The sequence below is a fragment of the Podarcis erhardii genome, assembly GCF_964252035.2.
Source record: "Podarcis erhardii genome assembly, chromosome: 8".
NCBI lineage: Eukaryota > Metazoa > Chordata > Lepidosauria > Squamata > Lacertidae > Podarcis > Podarcis erhardii.
In genome coordinates, this window is record NC_138499.1 from 82238543 (window position 1) to 82255384 (window position 16842).

At 40.4% G+C, this 16842-nt stretch overlaps 1 protein-coding gene across 25 annotated transcripts in view; it reads left to right on the plus strand.

The window, feature by feature from the left end:
- Positions 1 to 16842, plus strand: part of MAJIN (membrane anchored junction protein) — a 267643-nt gene that overhangs the window by 235519 nt on the left and 15282 nt on the right. For 3 of the 25 annotated variants that reach the window (XM_081872829.1, XM_081872826.1, XM_081872810.1), the window contains exons 2-4: positions 10698 to 10761; positions 15541 to 15661; positions 16506 to 16551. In XM_081872829.1, coding sequence (XP_081728955.1) covers positions 10698 to 10761; positions 15541 to 15661; positions 16506 to 16551 — 231 coding nt within the window. The other 22 variants (XM_081872830.1, XM_081872821.1, XM_081872827.1 and 19 more) reach the window with 21 other exon arrangements.

Genomic DNA, 16842 nt, shown 5'->3' on the forward strand with positions numbered 1-16842 from the left:
GTAATATTTGTTTTGTTTACAATTATAGTGGCACAGCATAGTGGAAGCAAACAAGCATTCCTACAGCAAGTAGAAGATCACCAGCAAGGAACTTACATCCCTTTGCAGCTGCACTCACTGTTCTAAGTTATTCCCAGCTAGAAACTCTTGGCTCCTTCCTTATTTAAGACAATTAAAACTCCAGCTGGTATGTATGTATGCATGCATGTATTTGCTGTTTCTCTGTCCCCATTCCTCGGCTGGAGGGTTATCACTTTCTTTAAGCTCTGAGAGATATCTCATCCCCTAAGCTGGAGACTTATTCCTTAGCTATCAGGAGACCATCTCCTGCCCTTGGTTCCCACTGATGAAATATCCTATAAGCAAATATTCAGCCAAACAAAAAGAACTTCAGCCAGCAGCCATGATACCACCATTATCAACCTCTGCTCTCGGACAGAAAGTTAAATGAGATTAGATGTAGCATGTATACTCCACTATTCTATTAAAATACTGTACTCAAAGTGGCTTACAACAATAGATAAAGTATTTGACTACAATGCCCACATTCAGAGTCCTTGCCCAAGACCTGCACTAGAGCTGAGCAATATCTGGTTTTCAACATTGCAGTACAGTGTATTACCAGCTAAGGGACACAGGTGGCGCTGTGGTCTAAACCACTGAGCCTAGGGCTTGCCAATCGGAAGGTTGGTGGTTCGAATCCCCGCAACGGGGTGAGCTCCCGTTGCTCGGTCCCAGCTCCTGCAGTTTGAAAGCATGTCAAAGTGTAAGTAGATAAATAGGTACCGCTCCAGCGGGAAGGTAAACGGCATTTCTGTGCGCTGCTCTGGTTTCGCCAGAAGCAGCTTACTCATGCTGGCCACATGGCCTGGAAAAACTATCTGCGGACAAATGTCAGCTCCCTCGGCCAGTAAAGCAAGATGAGCGCCGCAACCCCAGAGTCGTTCACGACTGGACTTAATTTTCAGGGTTCCCTTTACCTTTTTATATTACCAGCTAAACACTGTGATATATCAATACTTTTAGAAGACATCTAAAGACATCTAAAACTTCCCTGTATTGGGAAGTTTTTAATGTTTGATGTTTTACTATGTTTTTATATGTTCTGTAAGCCACCCAGAGTGGCTGGGGAAACCCAGCCAGATGGGCGGGGTATAAATATTATTATTATTATTATTATTATTATTATTATTATTATTAACCACAATGTTTGAAATAAGGATGGTGCTGCTGTAGAGGCATTGGCTAGCTTCAAGGTTTTTCCCACATTGTGATTTTTGCATAGCACAGACACACACACACACAATTCAAGATATATTGCTAGGTCTAAAATTATGAAAACGATATCACAGTATGGACTTCAAACTAGTTTTGGACAATATATTGCACAATCCTACCCTGCACTATCTCCACAGAAGTTAGAGTGCAGTTCCTTAAGTTCCATCATTATTCCCCAGGTCTTTAATAAAAAAATACCTGCAGGAATTGATGCATTTTGTCTCTAGTGTACATGATAAGGGTATGTGCTTGGGAAACAGTGTCAATATATTATTTTCTATCCCCTTCTCACAACAACATATCTCAAGGTAAATGTTGCTGGATTTTGAAGTTATTCTATGGTAAGTCCTTCAGGTTCCATTATGAGGCTAAATGTTTTACCAAAGATGCTGAAAATGGTGGCAGTAATGAGGATTTCCCACCACAGCAAATACTCTTGATTTTTGCAAGGCAGTCCTATTTTAATGTGAGATTAAATAACTGCTGCTCTGAGGGAAGAATGGTGGAGAGGGAAGGTGAGGGCAATGTGCTATCTCTGGATTTGTTCTTTCAGTAATGTTTTATGGCAGAGGTTGTGTATAGTTGCACAAAGATAACCATAAGGCTTTGTCTAATTGTTCCCGTACTTGTCAAATAACTGCTTGTAAAGTTTATATAATACCACAAGGTGACTTCTTTGCTGTTAAGCTGCTTGTTGACCTTCCCATGCCTGTGGCTTCCCACCTACTTTTTATGTTTAACGTTCCTCCTCTATCATCCCCATCTCTTCCTCTCCGAGCCACATTGCTCATTTCTAAAAGTTGGTGAATCAGCTTTCCCATCCACCATGAGAAAGCAAAGTTGTACAAATCTGCTTTTCAAATCCCTCAAGATAGTCCCCAGGACAGGTTGTTCGAATACCAGAAAAAGGCAGAAATGCTTTTCTTGAAGTTGAGCATACTTGCCAAGACTTGACTTAAAGAATCTTGGACATTTAACTTGTCCTGAGACATATCTGTGTTAATAACAATCGTGTAAAACAAAATGACTCAACAGAAACTGCTGTAGCAGAACAAAAAGGGGGCTGTGTACAGTCAGTTTCATGAGAAACATATTTAATGTGCATTTGAGGCAAAACTTTCTTAAGGTAGCATACAGCTGTTAGATAAAACTTTTAGAAGCATAAATACTTCCAACTGTGGCTGTCTAGTGTTGGTGCCAAAAGCACCGAAAATGTGAAACAGAGGAAGGGCTAAATATTTTGGGGGAGAATTTAGCAAGGTGTTGAAAAGAAGATGTAGTTTTGAATTATATTTATAGCAATGTTTTTGAACCATATAAACCACCTGATTGCCTCTGACCCTATCTGGCAGTCTGTGTGTAATGAAAGCATCATGGCAGACAGAATAGAAATGATCCATGATCCTCCAGCAGCCTGAGCTATAATTATTTGTAGAATAATTGTACATTATTCTACATCATCATTGCCCAGAAAACACAAGGACATCCCTGAAACCTAGCTGACTTTGCAGAGGGAGAAAGTAGAAGGCACAAAAGAAAAGAAGAAATAATAATAAAAAAAAGATACCCTCTCAGTTGTCTGAGTATTGACCTGAGAAAATATCTGCATAATATGTTTCTGATTTTAATGCAGGAGTATTGTGCCCCAAGTTTCAAATGTTTTGAAAACACTGTTCTTCAAAAAGCAGATTAATGTTAGGAATATAGGTTGCTTTAGAACTTCAGCAGGCAAGGTTCTTCTTATCACTGCATCTGTATGCCAGGAACAGTTAAACCTGCTGAATGTTTTCAGACAGAACTTTGGGCAGGAAAAAAGTTGGCATTCAAGAACTTAGTCTGTTGGGAATGAAGATGAGTAGTTGTGCCCTAAGCATTTTGCATCCTGTTGTGTGATCAACATGCATGTGTAAAACCAAGCCAAAGTACAGGATTTTCAATCATTCTTAATTTGAATTTGTAAAACACGGAAGATTAGCAATAATGACTGAATAAGAAATATCAGACATGCCAGGGGAAAGAAGAGGCATAAATTAAAAGGCACGTTCTAAGTAAGTTTAATGCCAGACAGGATAAAGTGTTTTACATGCTCCATTGCTGGCTGTCTGCCCACTTTATGAAATATTTAGATAGGAATCTGAAGGAGTAAAAACTTGTTTAGATCTAGGTAGCTATTAAAGTACCAATTAAAGTCCACAGCACTCTGGCCAGTAAATTTGTGCTAACACACACACACACAAAATAACAGGAACAATGTATAACACTGCATTCTAAAGTAAAATAACATAAAAATATTTAGTGTTGATATATCATGGAAGTGTAGTATTATAATGCAAGTAAACAAGCAACTACACAAGTAGATTTACTGTTGTGGCCTCTTTTTTTTTCTTTTTTTTTAAAGAGTTACAACCAGGGCTATTTTTCAGCTGCAGCTCACCAGAACTCAGTTCCAGAACTTATCTGGTGGGTGCCATTGCCATTAAAGAAGAACAAGGGCAGCATTCGTGGTGAGTTCCAGCACCTCTTTTTCCAGAAACATAACACTGGTTACAACAGACGACAGAACAGCATTTACCGGTGTTAAGGCTTACTGAAGTTAAACCTGTCTAAGTCTGTCCTGGTGTAAGGTTGCCAACTTTTTGATCAGCTATAAGGTTGCCAGCCTTTTTCTTGCCAAAAGTCTTGTGCCTGCATGAGAAAGAAATGGGAGAAACCGCATGAGAAACTGAATGGGAGACTGCCTTGGATTAGGGTTAATAATGTAAGGAGGGGGGAATGAATTAGATGTGATGGCTGCTGAAGACCTCTCTAGTTATAATGCAAGGGCCTTATTGAGTAAAAAGAGTGTTCAGCCAGGGATGTTGATCTCTTCCTGCCGGGTACGTTTCTGATAATTGGTCTCACTATACTGATTTCAGAGCCCTGATGAGGAAAAAGGTGTAGGATCTCATGTTTCGGGAAAGGTACTCACTGTGTGAGGAAACCATGTAATGGGTGTGCCCTAATGTCAGGAAGCAACAGGACTCAGGAAAGCTTCAATAGTACGGGCAAGACTAATGCATTCACAGCATAAAATGCAGTGAGGTTGCCTCCCTCTGCTGCATTTCAAATCACATATGCATGCTGTTGTACAGATAAGAGGGGGACTTCACCAAATGCACATTACAGTGGTACCTCCTGTTAAGTACTTAATTCATTCCGGAGGTCTGTTCTTAACCTGAAACTGTTCTTAACCTGAAGCACCACTTTAGCTAATGGGGCCTCCTGTTGCCGCCGCACCACCAGAGCACAATTTCTTTTCTCATCCTGAAGCAAAGTTCTTAACCTGAAGCACTATTTCTGGGTTAGTATGTAACCCGAGGTACCACTCACTGTACATGTCTCATGCTATTCGTTCAGTTGTCATCTGTGCATGCACCATTATCTGTGCATGTCCAACGGCTGCCTCAAAGGTACACACCTAAGTCTAACTGCAGAGTGAATTTGGCTTAATATTTCCTTTCAGATTGAAGCTGGTTCGATGGAAATGCATCAGACAGCAGTACTTGTCAAGAAACTATTAGCATAGCTTTTCAACATGGATTCAAAAAACATCAGTGGGAGAGCGCTGGAGCCAAAGTAAACTGTAGCATCTACACATGATACCTTTAAAGCACATTTGGAACACATTTCTTTCCCTCAAATAATTATGATTCCAACTGGTTTCCAGTTGACTAAGGAGGGAACCACCCCCAAGGAGGAGACGGCCGTTTCTATTACATATCAGTTATATCTCTTAAAGAGAGAGGGCAAAGGCCCCACACACTACAAAAAAGCGAACAGGGAAAGAGTACCACAAATAATGTGATTTGTTCTTCAACCTTTGTCCGCATGCACTTTTTTCTTCTAATATCAGATAGTTCCTCCTCTTTATATATTTAATTAAATGTGCATCTGTGCACTGAAATGTATTAAATGTATGTTCCATCATCCTCTCTAGTTTGGTCCCAATTCTTGGTACAGTACATCTCCTGTATTTAAGCTGCAGTGTGGAACATACAAAAACAAATCTCAAGGCCCAAAGAAGCATACCAAAGCAGGATTTTTTTACTTCTTGCTTTGAACAACACACCTACCCACGCCCATTCACAAAGTGTGTTGGGAGATTCCCAGCTGATACATGAGAAACAAGTCTAACCAATGTCCATAGTTTCATTTCTTCCTTTCTCACCTCTCCCTTGCCTTGTAAACTAAAACAACACAACTGTATCTAAATTAAAAGCAGATTGTGTTTCCCTCATTGCCCTTTGCCCTTGTGTCCCGGACAAGATATCCCCTATAATCCCGTCCCCCTCCCCATAAATTCTTACCATGTTTATCTGGTCAAATCTGTTGGATGCTATATAAAACAATTCAAACTTTTTTTTAAGCTCCTGGAAAAAAACACTTCAAGGTAGGAGGCTTTGTGATTGACACAAGGGCTGGGCAATTAGAGGATTGCTGGCGCAAACTGGATTAACAGGTTTTGTCTGAGCTAGATTTGGGGAGATAATTGCAAGTGTGGTTCCCAAAAGTCATCAGTGCAGAGCCTTTTAAGCGGGAAGGAAAAGAGGCAATTGGCTCAGGCCCTGCACATAGATCAACACTGACCAACTATATATTCCAGCTGAGGAAGGAAGGAAAACTGTCCTCAAATGAACATTATAAAGCTTTGAAGTGTCCTGCATGATTGCACTTCTGCCACTGCTAAACTTACATACATCTGCACACACACTTTATAAGTCACAAATACTTATTTTTGTTCTCCACCCCCACGCATTGACCCATTTGCACAAATTTATAATCCTGAAAAGCTGGCAAATACCCAGGTTCACAGCCTGACATTTACAGGTGTGGAGCAGCTGCACCTCCTGAAATTTCCTTTTCTGCACAAGAAAAGCCTCCCCTTTGCATCAGGGCCCAATGCACCAAGCCCAATGCAGACCAGCCAAGTACCATGGCCTGCTTTGAGTTCAGGTAGAGCTGAGTGATTTTCCAGTTTGTACTGCCTGCCTGGAACTGGAAAAATAAGGATAGGGCAATCAAGCAGCTGACAGACCACAATAGGGGGCCTATGGGCTTTGACAGGCTTTTTTTTGGGGGGGGCAGGGGTCACAGTCACAATTTTTAGTAGTATAACTCTCCCCATATTAAATTGAAGGCTGAGATTGGAGGTCAGTTTGAAATCTAATGTGGGTTGCTCTTGTTGGTGCCTCAACTGTCTTTTTGAGAAAGCAGGCATATGCTCCAGAACTAGCTGTTTAAGTACAGAACGGGCAGAAATTATTTCAAAGGGCAGCATGTAACTGTGTGGGTTCCTTGCACAAAGGTTAAGGTTTTTAAGAAGAAAACGGGAAGGTTTAAGGCAGGGGTCAGCAAACTTTTTCAGCAGGGGGCCAGTCCACTGTCCCTCAGACCTTGTGGGGGGCCAGACTATATTTTGAAGAGAGAAAAAATGAACGGATTCCTATGCCCCACAAATAACCCAGAGATGCATTTTAAATAAAAGGACACATTCTACTCATGTAAAAACACACTAATTCCCGGACTGTCCACGGGCTGGATTTAGAAGGCAATTGGGCTGGATCCGGCCCCCGGGCCTTAGTTTGCCTACCCATGGTTTAAGGCCTTTGCTGAGGGAACCCTTACTCTTGCCAGCAGGGGCCAATTCCTTGCAACCTGAGGTGAAAATGTTACTTTTTGCCTGCCATTGTTTTGCCTGCCATGTTTAGAAGTCACCGGAAACTATTCCGGCATCTGCTCAGAGCTCCAGCAGGGGGAGCTGTACAACGAAAGGCATAAAAACAATGGAAGGCCTAATTTTGTGAGGACAAAATGGCGGCAGGGGCAAAAGGAAAAGAGGAGGAAGAGGATCTGAGGAGGGAGTTGCAACACAGGCCTTCCTCATTGTCCTGTTCTCTCTCTCACACACACACACGCTTTTGCGAATCCTCCATCTGTACTCCTTTTATTGACACGTGTATTCAGTTCTCCTCTGCTTATTTTCCCCTCAGTGTTGACAAACTGGAAAGAAATGTTAATGGACGAAGGAAGCTAATTGTGGAAAAGGACAGCTTCCCAGGAGGAGACATGTAGCAGCAACTTAGTGGGTGCTTTCCCCACCCCCACAAATTAGGAGACCGCTGTGCTTTCTTGTTTTTTTTATATTAAATTGGGAGCTTGAAGATATGTTCTGAGAGGTTACTCTTCAGTTACAAAGCCTTATCCCGTAACTTTATGCCTTTCCCTCCCACATGCTCAGGCTCAGTTGCCTCAGGCTGATCAGAGACCAGAAAGGTCTCCAAAGAAGGGTTAGCTTTAAAACAAGTAGGGAGGGAAAAGTCGTTCTAAAAAGGACAACTGGTGTGTGTGTAAAAAAGGTTGACGATGAAAATATCTGAAAACTAGCTTCGTGTTCCTTTGCGACTCCAAAATGAATGAATTTATTAATACGGGCACAGACCAGCGTCAACATACACAATATCACAGATCATAAAAAAAATATCAAAAATACAAGGGACAATATGAATATAACAAGGATTTAAACATAAAAATTAAAAAGAAGTGGGAAGATGGCGGCTAGGGAGCAGCAGCCCCATGCTGCTTTCTGATGTTGTAGTTAGCTGCAGCCTAATACTGCTCGTTTCAAACGCCCCTGCCGGGTTTTTTTAGAGCTTTTTTAGAGCTTTTTTTAAGAGCTTTTTAGAGATAGCAGTTTTAGAGCTAGTAGTTTTATTGCCTGTTAAGCTTTAGCTTTCACCGTCTCCAGCCTGAGTGATTTATTGCCTCCCTATTGTTTTATTGACAATAACCAGTCAGATAAATCAAGGATTTATAGTTTTGTAACATGCAGTTTTGTAACATGCAGAGAATAGCATTTGTAGAGAAACCAGAGATTGGAGCTGAGGGGAGGGTGGGTCATTTTATGGGGGGGGGGATCAAGGATGATATGTTTTAAGATAATATGTTTTGTTTAAATTCTGAATAATATATATTATTTCCAGAACGAGGAGATCTTTATACATGTGGAGGGAAAGCTGATGAAGAAAACCCATAAACACCATTTCCCCTCACAAACTTATTGCCATTTGAGTAGCTTGTTGTTAAAAAAACAAACAAGAACAACAACAACTAACTGTCTGGTGTTTTGTTAAGAGTGCAGTTTGGTGTTTTGTTAAGAGTGCAGTCGTAAGTTGCACAGGCAGGGAGCAGGGCATATTGGTAATATGGTGCCCTGAGGCAGGACAAAATCCCCCCCCCCCCGATCTTTATTATTTCCACAATAATTCCTTTCAGTGCAGTTGCTTTTTTAGGAATATTCTTAGTAGGTGCCCATATAAATGTTGTTGTTTTGCACCCCTTCAGCTTGGCACCCTAAGTGCTGGAACTGCCTGCAATGCCCTAAATCTGACACTATGGGGCAGCCAGATTAAAAGGTGTGAGGGGATGCTCTTAGCCTCTTTTTTGCCTCTTGTGTTTATATATACAGTGGTACCTCGGGTTACATACGCTTCAGGTTACAGACGCTTCAGGTTACAGACTCCGCTAACCCAGAAATAGTGCTTCAGGTTAAGAACTTTGCTTCAGGGTGAGAAGAGAAATTGTGCTCCAGCAGCGCAGCGGCAGCAGGAGGCCCCATTAGCTAAAGTGGTGCTTCAGGTTAAGAACAGTTTCAGATTAAGAACGGGCCTCTGGAACGAATTAAGTATTTAACCCGAGGTACTACTGTATAGTACTATTTTTCTAGAAAAAGAGGTGTTCTGGAACTCATGGCAATGGTGCCCATCTGAGAGGTGCTGGAACTGAGTGCTTTTTTACTTAAAAAAATGTTTAGGGGTACTCTCATTTTGACTCAAGAAAATCACCCTTTTATAGTTCAAATCAGGAAAAATAAATACAGTAAATGGACAAAAGCACAAAGGTTCACAAAATGTTTAGGGGTATGGGTACCTCTGTGTACCCCCAGTAAAAAAGCACTGTGCTTTCACACTCCACTTCCAAATACAGTGGTACCTCGGGTTACATAGGCTTCAGGTTACATACGCTTCAGGTTACAGACTCCGCTAACCCAGAAATTGTACCTCAGGTTAAGAACTTTACCTCAGGATGAGAACAAAAATCGTGCGGCAGCAATGGGAGGCCCCATTAGCTAAAGTGGTGCTTCAGGTTAAGAACGGTTTCAGGTTAAGAACAGACCTCTGGAACGAATTAAGTACTTAACCCGAGGTACCACTGTAAAAGGGATGTGTATGTGTGTGGGTGTACACACCCACACCCACACCCACACCCACACCCACACCCACCCCAGCTATAGGTTGGCATAGAGAAAGGGTCAATCCTAAAGCCTCTCTAATGAACTGAGGCTTCTCCTTCCTGCCTTCTGGAAGGCCCCATTTTGGGGCTTAATGGCTGCTACCACCAACAAAAGTACCACCAGTGGTAGCTTCTCTGGAGATTTGGGATGAGTGTGTGAGGAGCTACAGGATACTAATGTACTGATGTTTTTGTTTTTTTGTTTGCCACGGATGGCTATTGAGAGTTGGCAGTATGAATTCTATAAGAAAATAGAACTGTTGCATAACGCTCTCTCAGATTTAACAAAAGTTGATCTTTTAGTATTCTGGTTAATCAATGCCCCTCTTGTTCTTTTTTATTTAGTAGGAGTAAGTGGAGCTGGGTGCGGAGGGGAGGGAAGCAAGACGAGAGCTACAACAAGATGTATATTCTAAGTACCAAGCGAGATGGCCCATCATCTTTTTCATTCACCATCATTAGGCTAGATTGGTTTCCTGGGAGATGTCCCAGTTAAGTGGATTTCCTGATTAAGTGCTTCCCGATTAACTGGAATAGATTGTAAGGACTGTACATAAATATGCCTTGCTTGTGACTCTCTTTGTATTTTGTTGTTAGAAAACGGATGCCCGCTCTACATTATTTCTCTTTCCAAATGGGTATATCTTACTGGTTTCAAAAGTACCATTAAAATGGCATTATTTTCTCTTTCCAAATGGGATATATCTTACTGGTTTCAAAAGTAGTGTTGAAATGGCATTATTTTCTATATGACTAGATCTCCCTTTAATAATAATAATAATAATAATAATAATAATAATATCTAGTCATATTTCTGATAATGTATTGTTGTTAGGATGGGGTACTTAGTGATTATGAAAAAAAAATCACAAAAACAGGTTGGATGAAAGGCACACACCCTTTTTTCCAAAACACTCGAGTGCCTACAAAATTTTAGGCTCCAATCCTGTGCTTACTGCGGTGTAAGATCCTGTGAAACTTCTGGATTAAACATGCATAGGATTGTGCTATAAGATTTTTAGTCAGAGGTGATGCCATAAAGGTATAATTGCTTGTAAATAGGATGCACTGATTTCTTTTGATCTGTACAGGCCATCCAGTACATTTTGCTGCCTGCAGCAGACAACATGATGGTGCTGTCCCCATGTACAAAAGGTAACTAGACTGGCAATTGAATGTTATTTCAATATTGGTAGTCAAACAGCATCCTCTACTCCTGAAGACAGCAGGCTAGCTTAGGGGGTGCAGGGCACGCAACTCTTCCCTCAAATACTGCATCGTTCCCCAGCATTTGCTGCTTGAGGCAGCTGCTTCACTATGTCTAATGGTGGGGCTGGCACTGGATGCACTGGTTTTGCAGTTCCTGAGATACCACAAAAGCTTGCAATACCTATAAGCCAAATAAGATAGTGGGATGAGTATACATACTACATACCCTCCAACATTTCTCTGATGAAAATAGGGACGTCCCATTCCATAATAATAATTTTTCTATTTATACCCCACACAACTTTACAGGGTTGCCTACTCTGGCCACCTTCCAACATACATAAACACATTTAAAAAATTAAGCATTAAAAAAACATCCCTATACAGAATTGCCTTCAGATGACTCAGGGGTCGGATAATGCCATACCCTCCAACATTTCTCCAATGAAAATAGGGACATTCTAAGGAAAAGTGGGACATTCCGGGATCAAATCAGAAACTGGGGTTGCTTCTCTAAACCAGGGATGTCCCTGGAAAATAGGAACACTTGGAGGGTTTGCATACTATGTGCCAGTGCTTGTTGACATGCCACCACTTTCAATATACAAATAATCTGCTATATGTAGCCTTACTTTTTCTCTGCTCCTGTTTCTATAGCATTCCAAGGCAGTACAAACCTGAGAGTAAAAGTTATTCTATGATCTCTGTGGCCATATACTGCTTAACTGAAAGATTTATAGTTTTGTTATTGCTGTTTTAAGCAGATTGGCAACACTGAGAACTGGAGGGTAAATAAAACCAAATTGGCTTGTTTATAGCAAACTGTTTAGAATATTGATATTCACATGCATTTCATGGTGTCCTATCCCTCTTCCCTTTCACTTATGCATATTAATAGAAATATTCTAAACTGTTAATTGCAATCAGCTGTGCACTTATGTCCCGCTTATGGACTTCCCACAAGTTTCTGATAGACCACTGTGAGATCAGGATACTGGACTAGATGGGCCTTTGGCTTGATCCAGCAGGCCTATTCTTATACAGTGGTGCCCCGCAAGACGAATGCCTCGCAAGACGGAAAACTCGCTAGACGAAAGAGTTTTCCGTTTTGGAGGTGCTTCGCAAAACGAATTTCCTATGGGCTTGCTTCGCAAGACAAAAATGTCTTGCGAGTTCCTGCGGGATTTCCCCCCCCCCGCTTTTTCTAAGCTGCTAAGCCGCTTTTAAGATGATAAGCCGCTAACAGCCGCTAAACCGCTAATAGCGCTAATCCGCTAAGCCGTCAATGGGCTTGCTTCGCAAGACAAAAAAACCGCTAGACGAAGAGACTCGCGGAACGGATTCTTTTCGTCTTGCGAGGCACCACTGTATTCTTATATCTTCATTGCAAACTTAAAGTGCTTTCATGCCAGTTAACTGTTGTGCTCTCTCTAAGAATCATAGGATTGTAATTTAGTGCAAAGTCTTTTTTTCTTTAGATGATGCCTAGATTCAGTCACTCACAGAACTTCAGTTCCTTGGATTGCTTGTTTATTGACTTTCTTTTTATATTGGCAGAATTTACATGCTGCCCCATAACAGTGTCCTCTGGGTGGCTTATAGACAATAAAACATTATTTTACAATAATAACCACAGAATTAAAAACAGTAAACTAATTTCAGCATACAGATTTCATCAGCAGAGAGTAAAACAGCACAGAAAAATATACAGCATCCCTAAAAACATACTGTATAGCAGATCTAAAATTCAACTATCTCAAAGGATTCACTATTTAAAAGCCTGGGGCTATCTCTTGTACTACTCTTGCTATCTCTTTTACTACTCTACAGTACATACAACCACAAACCTGGTCAAAAAGGCCTAGCTGATGAGGAAGATCAGTTTCCTAATCTGTACTAGGAGTCCATTTATAGTGACAAATGTAACCCCTTCTTTCCCATAGCTCTGTAAGAAATGTCCTTTAAAGAACACATCCTGATTTGTCCATAGTTTGCAGCATCCTTGGTTAACAAAAGACTCCATAGCTCAGAGTCACATGCTTTGGATTCAGTTTCGTGGTGTTTTTATTTTATTCAGTTTCAGTTCCAGACACCTCTAGTTCAAAGATCTTGGGTAACAGGGCTGGCAGAAACCTGTGCCTGGGGCTCTGGAGAGCCTATTGCTAGACAAATCAGATATTGTTAATGATTTGTGCAATTCTGTTTTCATTATGATATTTATCTGTAAGCGGCTTTGAGAGTCTAGTCTGGACATAGACAAGGATATAAAGAAGGGATGGACTGTAGCCCAGAATAGAGCACATGATTTGCATGTTCTCAGTCCCTGATAACTCCTGGGTAGGGCACCCATGTTTGAAACCCTGTAGAACCGCTGTCAACTAGTGTGGTAAACAGTGCTGACCAACGATTGGATGCAGTAGTAAGGCAGACATTTTTATTTATTTATGTGACTTCATTATGCCCTCAGGACACAAAAATAAGCATTTGTAAATATTTCCAATTGTTTTATTTTGAAATGATTCTTAGAAATGTAAGACGGCTGTCTCACACTGGAGTTCATGTATGGGTTCAGCTTCATTAGAATGCCCTCTTCTGTGTTTATTGCCATGTTTGGGTTAGAAGAGAGAAAACAGAGACTACAGTTTGCCAGGAGAGGGCATTCTCATCCTTGCTCCAGCTCCAGTCAACCAGTTTCTGCTTGCTTTTTGTCTGCTGTACTACTGCCGCACTGGGCATTGCATTGCAGAGCAGCTGTAACACATGCAAAAATCTGCAATACCATCCAGGCTTCCCCATAGGATGTTCTGAGTGGTTGATGGTAGGATTAAAGAATTTGTGACAGAGGCAGGAATTAAAAACTGTATTCGTAATCCATGTAGAATGAGGAATAACATCTGTCCCTGCAGCGTAATGGGTCAAAGAGGTTCAGCAGAAATACAGCAGGCTGGGACTTGGAGGGTGCGTTTGGTATAACTTAATAGCAATTAAAAAAATCAATTTGATGATTTTTCAGAAACATTGCCCAGATATATAACCTTGAATTTTTATTAATGTTAGGATTTGTGAGCAGAAGTACAGTCAGTAGAGTTAAAACCTGGAAAAAGTATGTGAGTGAGAGAGTATTTTAGGTATGTGTGTGAAAGAGAGAAAGAAAATTGAATTTAAGAAAACAGGTAGGATTAATATGGCATATGCAAGTGGAGGCAACAACTTTTTAGATGTGGCAGCCTTTGGAAAAAGTGTTGTTCAAGTGTGAAAAGTTACCAGGAGTCTGGTTTTGCCATATTTTTAGAAAAATTATTTTGTGGGTCAGTTTATTAATGACACAATGACCTCACATTCACTTGTATCAACATGCAACTGTGGGGTGTGTATGGCTATTTCTATTCCGACAACTGGAATTGTATTGTCTGGAATTGTGTTGTTTGAGAGACCAGTGGTTCCTGAATTTATAATGAGATTTACCCAGAACTTGATCAGACTAATCAACTGATGTAGTTGTTATGCTTCAAGCAATGTATAATTTTATGGTTCAGAATTCTGAACCACCTGACTTTCTTTTTTCCTCCCTGCTTTCGGAGGAAAATAAAATCCAGATGAAATTGTTTGTAATCATTTGGTATTTTTGATGCAGCTCAACTGAAGTTACCATGAGTATATTCTGAAATAAATAGTTGCATTTGTGAAGGAGAATCATTTTGGTGCAAATATTCTGCCAAACAGCAATAAATCGTTCCCTGTCTCACATCTATAATTTGGAAGCTGTCCACCACAAAACACTGACTTGTCATACGTTTTTTACAGTATATGTAAAAAAAGGATGCAATTAGTATCCAGTATAAAATACCATGATCCATCCCACCTGTTTGTATTGATGCAGGGCTTTTTCTAAGCGCTCAAACTAATTTTACCACCATCAGGACAAAATTTCTTAAGTGTCCAAGTAACATCCTGTTTTGCAAAATTTATAAACTGACTTGTGCTTGTGCTACCCTTGTGCTGTAATAAATTAGTAGTTTGAGAAAGTGCTGTTATTTTAGTGGCACTGCTCAGTTGATGTTTGCATTTTGCTTTACAAATGAATTCTCTTTGGCTATAATATCAAATACAGAAGCAGTGATGGCATAAAATAGCACGATTACATGAGATTCCTAGTAAATTGAAGGTTAATCTGTATTCTATAGCATTATGGTTTACGCATGGATCACAACATGACTTAATAAGAAGTGCTTATCTTCATAACCAGGCCATTACTTTAAAATCTATTAAGAACATACTGTCATCTCTAATGATCCAAGAACCAGCAAGGTTAAGAGAATAATGGATCAGCTTAGTTTTGCATTCATATTAATTTACCACTTTGTTGCAAACTCCTGCAATAATGCTTTCTGAAAAGTGCAATCGTTGGAAAGAAAAATAAACTTCTGGGCTTGAAAACTAGCAATAGTTCTTATAAGCTACATGTTGAGGAAAAATTACTGCATATTTTCAGCTTTCCAACTGCACTTTTGAGAATCATCCCAGCATATATTTTGGCCTCATACAAAAACTGAACTGCTGTATTTTAATATATTTGCTGAACCCATAAAGCGTCAACTTGTTCATAACACTTCCGGACAAATTTCTAAAACTAGGCCAGTTCATAACACTTTGGTTGCCTTGCCACAAACAATGGAATTGGTGTGATAAGATTTGTTTTAGCATAGTGTTTCTTCTTCTTTTAAGTAGGCTGGTTTTCTGAACACTCGTCTTTAAAACCATTCACATATCCAGTGCCTGAGACAAGGTTTTTTCATGCAGGAGCAAATGTCTACAAATTTAAGATCAAATATGGCAACTCTATGAGGTAAGTATGACAAGACAGTTAACTGAAAGCCTTCACTCTTCACAGTACTGAGGAATTGTTCAAATTAAGAAGCAGAAATAAAAGATAGGCTCAGCATCTCAAAAGAACTTAGGTTGAGACTTGTTAAAATCAAAAATTGTATTAGAATATTACAGATACTTTACCTAAAGCTAGTTTATCATAATGACCCAGAGAATAAGCTATAACTTTATCTCTGAACTCAGGTAAGCCATCTGTCACACTCATCCCTCTGCATATCTGCAATGTGAAGCTAATAACACTGGTCTGCCTTACAGGCTTGTTGTAAGGATAACTGAGAGAAGTTATGTGAAGCAGAGGCAGAGCTAGCTGCTCCGGCACCCGGAGCAGCGCACATGCTGTGCACCCGGGGGCGGGGTTAGCCGCCTGCGAGGGTGGGGCGAGCATCTCAGGGGGGCGGCGCAGCGATGTCACACCCCCTCAGGGATGACACCTGGGATGGACCACACCGACCACACTCCTTTCCTCCGCCAGTGATGTGAAGCACACTGAACACTCAGCAAATACTGTAACAAGCTGCTGCTGCTGCTATTATTACTATAACTATACTATAAATATCAGAATGTTAGTTCTGGATTGACCCTAGTTCATTTGAACAAAACCATTATTTAAATCAGCCAGAGTCCCCCCCCCCAATGCAGATATAACAAGAAAATTCTGATCACATCCTTGAAGCCATGTTGGAGGGCAAAGGAGAATATATGAGCAGTTAGATATTTAGTCTAAACTACAGTGACTGCAATTGTTTTAAATGCCCATTTGCATTTGATTTCTGCAGTTAAATTCTGTTATGTTTGTTTTACAGTGTTAATATTGATTTTCATGAAAATATTGTCAATGAAGAACTACAGGTAAGATATGCAGCAGATTTATCTCAGAAAGGGTCATATGATAGATGTGGAATTTAGACTTTGTCCTCTTTGCTTTGGGAAAACAGAACTCACTTAAAGTTCAAGTTCCATTCAGATAGCTTTGAACCTAACAGTGAATGCTTGTTTGGGAGTTTCCTGTTTGCTGGGAGGGATACTTGCAAAAAACACGGCTTTGTCTTGTTTAAGAGGGGGTAGTACATTTCCTTATATGGTCCCAATTATGATTTTTCTGTTCTCATTGTATGTTTGTATTACATGGTACTAAGCTTC